This window comes from Podarcis liolepis (assembly GCF_965112155.1).
Source record: "Podarcis liolepis genome assembly, chromosome: 7".
In the NCBI taxonomy this organism is placed as follows: domain Eukaryota; kingdom Metazoa; phylum Chordata; class Lepidosauria; order Squamata; family Lacertidae; genus Podarcis; species Podarcis liolepis.
Window position 1 is genome coordinate 52,144,059 of NC_139561.1, and position 8,640 is coordinate 52,152,698.

General features: G+C 48.5%; 1 protein-coding gene across 1 annotated transcript; it reads left to right on the forward strand.

Annotated features, from left to right (window-relative positions):
• Positions 1–5,517: 5,517 nt before the first annotated feature.
• Positions 5,518–8,434, forward strand: LOC310711769 (protein phosphatase 1 regulatory subunit 3E-like). Its single transcript, XM_083514020.1, has one exon. It carries the CDS (start codon positions 6,472–6,474, stop codon positions 7,555–7,557), a length of 1,086 nt encoding a protein of 361 aa, XP_083370146.1. The 5' UTR covers positions 5,518–6,471; the 3' UTR covers positions 7,558–8,434.
• The last annotated feature ends 206 nt before the right edge of the window (positions 8,435–8,640 follow it).

An 8,640-nucleotide genomic window follows, 5' to 3' on the forward strand; every position in this document is an offset into this window, starting at 1 on the left:
TAAGAATTGTTAGGAGAATCCTATTTCCCACGCACAGCTATGATCCCCAGTGTTTCCTATGGGAAAATAAATAATGAATGATAATTTTATTATTTATACCCCACCCATCTGGCTGGGTTTCCCCAGCCACTCTGGGCAACTTATAGAAGAAGAGGAGGAGTTTGGATTTGATTTCCTGCTTTATCACTACCCTAAGGAGTCTCAAAGTGGCTCACAATCTCTTTTTCCTTACTTTCCCACAACAAACACTCTGTGAGGCAAGCAAGGCTGAGAGACTTCAGAGAAGTGTGACTGGCCCAAGGTCACCCAGCAGCTGCATGTGGAGGAGCGGGGACTTGAACCCGGTTCACCAGATTGCAAGTCTACTGCTCTTAACCACTACACTGCATATATTAGACTACACTGCATATATACAGTGGTACCTCGGGTTACATACGCTTCAGGTTACATACGCTTCAGGTTACAGACTCCGCTAACCCAGAAATAGTACCTTGGGTTAAGAACTTTGCTTCAGGATGAGAACAGAAATCGTGCTCCGGTGGCGCGGCAGCAGCAGGAGACCCCATTAGCTAAAGTGGTGCTTCAGGTTAAGAACAGTTTCAGGTTAAGAACGGACCTCCAGAACGAATTAAGTACATAGCCAGAGGTACCACTGTATATGCATTAGATATAGCATATCTAAAAAATAATAAAAACATCAAGCATTGAAAACCTCCCGATACAGGGCTGCCTTCAGATGTCTTCTAAAAGTTCTGTAATTCTTTATCCCCTTTACATCTGAAGGGAGGGCATTCCACAGGAAGGGTGCCACTACCGAAAAGGCCCTCTGCCTGCTTCCCTGTAACTTTGCTTCTTGCAGTGAGGGAACCAGCAGAAGGCCCTTGGAGGAGGACCTCAGCGTCTCAGCTGAGCGATGGGGGTGGAGATGCTCCTTCAGGTATACTGGGCCGAGACCATTTAGAAAAAGCCATGACTGTTTTAAGTCACACTTTAAATGTATGGTGTGAAGTCACCTTGGGCTCTTCCTCAGAACCCTACATCAGCAAGGAGACAAATCTCTCACCTGTTCCTTTGGTCTGCAGTCAAATAAAAGTAAGTAGCAAAGGAAGAGTGGTTGGAGCTGTTTGCTTGGGGTTTAAGTATACTTCGATCAAACCTAACTTCTATGGGAAGGGAAGGGGCTTACCTAGTGAGTTAGTAACAGAACACCAAAACCTTTGAACTGTTGTTTGTACATATCTTCTGGTTTACTACTACCTTCCTGAGACACAAGTTTGAAATGAAGAGGACACAACCTTTATCTTTACAGTTCCTGGATCATAAATTTAATCTTAAAAGAGATATTGTCTTTGTGAAATCTGGTTCCTGCTTATAGAAGGTTTATAACTACATATTTCTGGCATATACAAAATTAGGTTCATATTGCTACAAAGTTTAAGGTAAGAATTCACATACCAGTACAGTAACTTGTTGCTGTAATAAGAGTCCATGAGCATGTTTTATTTTTATAACAGGTTTGAAAATTCAGAAAGAAAATTGTCCTTTGAACATCTTACCAAAAATGGAGTGATCTATTCATGATCACAAAACTGGCTTACAATTTAGAAGTGTTTGGTCAATAAAGGTGTTAAATATGTTTTTGGGACGGAGAGTGACAATCATATATTCCCAGTGCTCAGTCCTTCAGTTTTTCAAATATTTTCTTTTCTGCTATGAACTTTTATGAACGGTTATGAACAGGTGTGTTCTGCAATAAGGTCATTTCAGTGAACATTAACATGACTGTTATTTACACAGCAGAAAGGGTGTTCCTTGTTTTAATCAAAGCAGTGTGACATAATCAAAAGTGAAGTGAGACCATTTAAACCTCCTTGGCTCATCTGTAGATTTTTCTTTTTAAAATCCTGCATGTTTGTCTAAGCAGGAACAAGCCCTAGAGGAAAATGATAATCACCACACTAAGGGCATGAACACATGACTGCAGTGAAAAATCAGAGTGACTCAGGAAACTCTGAAAGAAGTGCCTTCATATTCCCCTGAGCTAAAGATACATATTATCAAAACAAAGAATGTATTGTAGTCGTTTATTATTTATTTATCATTTTTATAGTATGCCCTTCATCCAAAGGTTGCAGGGGAGAAATGCATACAATTGAAACCAGAAGTTAAACAATAATATTTAAACAAGCCAACATAAATTATGTGTAAAAAAACCAGCAGCAGCAATTTTTAAAAATCCAGTCCAGTGTACCTCACCCTTCCCCAAAAGCCTGAGCAAAGAGATGCATCTTCACCCAATGAAAAAGCAAGAGCAATGTCATGGTGAGATGCAGTTCAGAAGAGAGGTCATTCCAGAGGCAGGGAGCCAGTACTAAGAAAGCACACTTAGTCCCCACCCCATGGATCTCACTGGGTGAGGAGGTCACTACCAGGGCTTCCACTAGAGATATTTGCGTACAGGCAGGGTGATACGTTCTTTCAGAAACTCGGGATTTAAGTTTGTCACAACCCTCGAATCCAGCAGCAATCCAGACACAAAAGTCAGAGGCTGCTGAGGCATCAGATGAGGAAACCAAGTTGAAGGCTCTGACTGGAGGTCAGGAGAGCACTGCACCCAAAGAGGCCAGATAGGAGCCTTCAGAAGAATATCCAGGACCATCAGAGACACGAGGTGTTGAGGCAAGATTCTGGCAGACACCTTCCATTCAGCCTGGGGAACCAAATGGCTCCCACAGTACCTCAGTGCTCCAGCAGGACAGGGTGCTCACAAGGCAGAAGGTGATCGAAGGGTGGAGAAGGGCAGATTAGAGGGCTGGTCCTTTAAGAATCTGAAGCCTCTAAAAGTGGGCAAAAAGGTAGTCTGGAGGCAGAGGCTTAGAAGGCCCCAGTCTGTTCTCAGCTTCTGTCAGAAGTTCAGAACAAGTCAGCGACTCAGGTCTATCAGTGGTCCTGCAACCTGCCTTGCTCCATGGGAGTGGGTGTCAGAGCAAAACACAACAAATGTAATCTACTGCAGACTGCTTTCTCTGCTACACTAATGTTTCTTTCACAAAGAAACTGTGCTTTCTACCCACCCACCCCGCAAAAAAATTCCATTTTCTACCAGAGGGCCCTAGCTCCATGTGCCTACATGAAGTGAGCAGGGACAGAGAGTGGGGACTTCACTGCCATTGAAGTTATAAAATCACTACCCTGAAGTCTGAAGTCACACAGTTCTTGTGATTGTCTTTCAAAAAGGCCATGAAACCCAGCTCCTTCCCAAAAGTCTCTGACAAAGTGGGCATTTCTGATTCTGCAAGAATGCACCACTTTTGGCTGCTGCCATTTATGTAATTTTAAATTGTGTTTTGTTAATATTGTGTTATTTTATTGGAAGTCATCTCAAACTTTTTAAAAGAAAGATACAAATGTTCTAAATGTGTGTGTGTGTCTGTGTCAAATAGTTATACACAGAGATTACCTTTGCTAAATTATTTCTCCAGCTATAGAGGTTTGGCAACAGTGTATCTGACATTGCTCAAGAATTCTGAGAAACTAAATAAAAAATCAGTGCAGTTTTGAAGTCAGTAGTTAAAAGCAATGGTTTAGAAACATTCAGTCCATCATCTTGAATCAAAAGGGCATCCAATCATACCCAAACATAGAACAAATTCTGCTCCTTGATCACAGACATCATCAGGCCAAATTTGGTAATGATGGTTTAAAAGGTGTCCAAATGCACAGAGAACAGATGAATGGAAAAACTACATTCTGAAACAAATAGTTACAAGAACTGAGACAATCTTTGTCACAGAAATTTGGCAACATCCCTTCCCGCCCCCCGCCCCCAAAATACAGAAGGAAAAACATAATTACACTTACTTAGTCCTCTCTTCTTCTATATTTATCCAAATTACAGTGCAAGTAAGAGGGGGGGACTTTATTAACTAATTCTGAAATATTTTTAACATGCTTTAAAAGCTGCTTCTTTTCTACATATATTGCAATTCCTCTTCTGACATAAACACTAATATTAGAGTTTAGTGGTTTACACAAGATAGCAGCTTTGTAAATGATCTGAAATTCATTAAAATTTGACCATGTTTCTCAGTGTTTGAATAAGGATAACCAATTGTTTACAAAAACCTAATTAGTTTAATTAGGTATTGTATTGATGTTTGGCACCTTAGGATGCAAAATCCTTTGCCAGATAATGGATTCCACACTTTCAGCAAGCATGCCTTGCTTAGAATGAGAAGTCCCCAAGGAACACTGCTATTTCTGCCAAAGTATGTGGACATAAAATAGTTTTCAGACAAAAACCGTTGGCTATTCTTTATCTGAGGATGCATAATTTTACATGAGCTATCATGAGCTAAGAGCCTATTATTTATTTGTACATGGTGTGTAAATTGTTCTCCCGAGCGCTGAAAGGATGACCCTTTTTACAAAAAGTGCAGAGATTTTCCAGATAGCTTCTCCACAAGCAGCTTAAAAACCACCCTATCAGAGAGTTAGATACCATCACCTGCTGAATAAAGAGCAGTTCAACTCTACCATGGTTAAAAGGCCCAAGGTGTGATTTGAGATAATATCGGTTGTACAGACTCCCCTTTGATCAAACCACACAAACTGTATTTTAAACAAATGTTTGTTTTATTAACAGAATATCTAGAATATCTAGAACATGAAATTGTATTAAAATAAACCAAAAAAAAGTTACTTCTCATTTCTAAACTTTCCCTGATGAATATAGCAGACATGGATCAGCCTAAAATCATCAATCTTTCCTTCTTTCCTCCTGGCAGATGACCAGCGTAAACTTCAGGCAATTGAAGACTCTGAACACAGGACTCAGCTAACCCTTTATAGTTTTTTGTGTAGTGCCAAAATTTGACACAACGTACTCCATCCTAAAGCATATTTGTGGTGTTCCCAAGGCTCCACACCCAGTGCAACCAAACTGATCATGCACCCCTAAATCTGCCTCTGATACGTGCATTTAGATCAGGAATGGCGAATAAGAAACCTACTTAGTGATATTCTGGTTTGCTGTTATTTGCACTAGTATAGAAGATAATATGGAATTCCTTTGTTGTCACGTCTCTTTCTTCCATAAATATTGCTGCTCTAGCCACCTCCAGAGTCCTCTGCCTGAATCCTGTTTAATTTTTTGTTGTTCGATTAAGGGTTCAGGTGGAAACGACAACAATCTTAACTCGGAGAGACATCAAAATGGCAGTGATGCTTGGTCTTTCCTATGCTTAGTCAAGCACAAGTCGCGTAGCTGCTCCCATGCACTATAATACAGGATTAGTTTCTCCGTTATTTATGCCATTTCCATAAATCTCATTCACAAATCAAAACATGGAGGCTGCATTATATTTAACCGAGGAATATTGAACAGGTGACAAAATTCATTCTGCTCACATTGAACTAGCATTATTTTCCTCCCTGATCTTCCTTATTAAAATCATAATTAACTTTCTTTCAAGAAAATGGAACCAATCAAGCTCATTCGGCGCCTAATGAGTACCTTTTGTTCTTGACCGTGACTGAGCAGCTCTGCACTCCCGAGCGCGGCCGATTTATTGAAAAATGCATTACATGGGATTAAACTGGATTTCCTCCTTTTTAAATCTACGCTGGCAGATCCGGCGCGCAAGCCAGCTGCATCTCCTCTCTGCCGCGGACTTAGGTTTCCCAGGGAGCCTTTGATTCTGCTATTCCGGTAACAGACTGGAGCGGGGAGGGAGGGAGTCTTCTCCGGGGGAATCCCTCCCGCCGCCCCCTCCCTTTGCTTTGGGATCAAGTACTTAAGGACACGGCAGGGGGGGTGAGGGGGAAGAAGAAGAGGAAGGAAGGCGGGTGGCACAATCGTCACAGTTTGCAGGGGGGGGCGGGCGGGTTGATCGTGAGCCGAGATGACAAGGAGGGAGGCGGCGGGGGCAGAGGAGCGAGCAGGCGAGGCGGAGATGAAGGGGCGGAGAGCAGAGCCGTGATGAATTGGAAAGATGACACGAGGCCCGGGATGCGTATATTTTGCTGCGGCGGCGGCGGCTGCATGACTCCACGACGTCAGCAGCAGCCCCGGAGCCGCGGCGCGTCACGGTGGTCTCCCCCTCCATCGTGCCGGGGTCTGCGGGAGTAGGGCTGCCACCGCCAGACGCGGAGCTCAGCGGGCAACTCACGGTCACAGCAGCGACGTGCGCGCTCGGTTGTTCCCGCGGCCGCGAACGAGAGGAACGTCTTCCCAGCACCGAGGGAGAGGAGAGGCGCCGCGCCGCGCCGGGCTCCGAGCTGGATCGTGACCCGTCGCGTCTGCAAGCCGGCCCAGGTGAGCCCCGCAGCCCAGCCCCGAGGTAGCGGGAAAGGTGCCCAGGCGCGCCATGGCGCCGCCGGAGAGCCGGCTGTAGCCGCCGCCGCCGCCGTGAACGGAGGCTCCTGCCCGACGGCCCCCTCCGAGGAGAGCGCCCCGCCACTGCCGCCGCCATGGACAAGGCCGGCTCCGTGCACGCGTCAGTGCCTACGCCGCCGCCGCGCCTCTACCTCCCGCGCAACTTCAGCTGCAGCGCCTGCCTCTACGGCAGCCTAGCCGACCAGTGCAAGGGGGGCTGCAGCCCGGAGCCCGAGCCCGTCGAGGGGCCGCTGTCGTCGTCGTCGTCTCCGCCGCCCTGCTCCTCGCCGCCGCCGCCCTCCCCGCCGGTGACCCCAGAGGCGGCGGCAGCGGCTGTCGCCCCCCCGAAGCCGCCCCCGCTGCCCGCCCCTCGCTCCCCGTCGCCGCCGACCTCTCCTCCGCCCGCCTCGCCCTCTTCCCGCGGCCGGGAGCCCACGCTGCCGTCGGTGCCTCCCAGCCCGACCCTCCGGCGCCGGGCCAAGTCTCTGCCCACGCCGGGCGAGCGGGGCTTACGGCCGGCGCTGCAGCAGAGCCCGTCCCGCCGCAAGACGGTGCGCTTCGCCGACTCGCTGGGCCTGGAGCTGATCGCCGTGCGCCACTTCTGCCAGGCCGACGTGCCCCGGGTGCCGCCGGCGCCGCTGGCCGCCTCGCCTTTCCCGCTGCCGCCGCGCGCCGCCGACCTGCTCAAGACGCGCAAGCCGCCGTCGCTGGGCGAGCTGGAGCCGGTGCTCTTCGGGCCGCCGGCGCCCGTGCTGGAGCCGCTCTTCCCGCCGCAGCCGGGCGCCAGCGCGGGCTTCGCCGAGCGCGTCCGGCAGCACAAGGTGAGGCTGGAGTGGGTGCGCCCCGAGGCGTCGGGGCTGCGCGGCGCCGTGCGCGTCCTCAACGTGGCCTACGAGAAGCAAGTGTCGGTGCGCTACACGCTCAACCGCTGGGCCAGCTGCAACGAGGTGCCCGCCGCCTACCTGCCGCCGCCGCCCAACGGCCACAGCGACCGCTTCGCCTTCCACCTGCCCGTGGGCGCGGGCACCACGCTGCTGGAGTTCGCCGTGCGCTACTGCGTGGCCGACGCCGAGTACTGGGACAACAACGACGGCCACAACTACCGGCTGCGCGCCAGGCAGAGGCCGGCGGCCGCCTCGGGCCACGAGCCGGGCGCCGGCGCCTGGATCCACTTCATCTGAGGAAGGAGGCGCGCCGGCCGCCCCGCCGAGGTTCTCCGACGGCTCGAGGGGCCTCCTCTCCACCTTGGCGGAGAGCAGCAGGCTCCTTTCCCTCAACGGATATGGCGACACCCAGGAGAGTTTCTTTTAGGATAGGGTGCATGGTCGGACGTGAGGACCGAGGAGGAAAATGACCCGTCGTTAAAGGCAGAGCCGTCGGGTGGCTCTTCTCTGTTAAGCTCATCTTTCCTTGTGGCCAGTGGATGTGGAAAACAAGAGTCCAAAAGTCCCCTTTCCAAATTAACCTCCATTGGATTGCAATAGGTAATAGCTTTGTTTGTTTGTGGCTCACTTTGTCCATCTCCAACCACCTTTGAGTTGCCCTCCAACCAGCCTTGATCAAATCTCACTTGGCAAGGAGGCTTGCAGTTCTAATCAGATATTTAAGGGGAGGTAAGCACCATGACAACTCCAGCTTAGTACTCACGCAGAGCAATCTCTGGGTATAGTAACACCTAGTACTGCAATGAAGGCAGGCATGATGGAATGCTCCTGTTTTTAAAATAAGAAATCTCTCCACCATGAAAATTGGCATGTCAGAGAGACATGCTAGTTTTCTGTGTGTAGGGATTTTAAAAAGACACTCCCATCATATGAGACATACCTGCAGTTTGAGGCTGTCCAGCCCAGACATAGGTTAGCTTCCTCAGTGAGGAGTACAGTAGGTGACATACATTATACCATAAACGGAGAACTCACTGTAGAAACTCACTCACTGCATTTTGCTTAAGTGTAGAATCTTCTCCCATATCTGGATCAGGGAGAACCAGCCTGCAACTTGCAGCAAGAGCTGGCTGTTTTCAGTGCTGATTGGCTGAAAGCTAAGTGACATCACTAGCCCACATTTCCCCTTTTCGCTGAAATAGGTTTTCAGCAAGAAAAAGAAACAAATCTGCTCCTCTTTTTAAAAAGAGGAAAGAGGGAGTGAATATACATTTAAGCCAATCAATGTGCAAGCTGTGTCTTTCAAAAGATGTCAGCTAACCTGCCTGAAGCAGTGGGAAAGGGCAATGCAGATTACTGAATCAGTACAATTGATTTGTC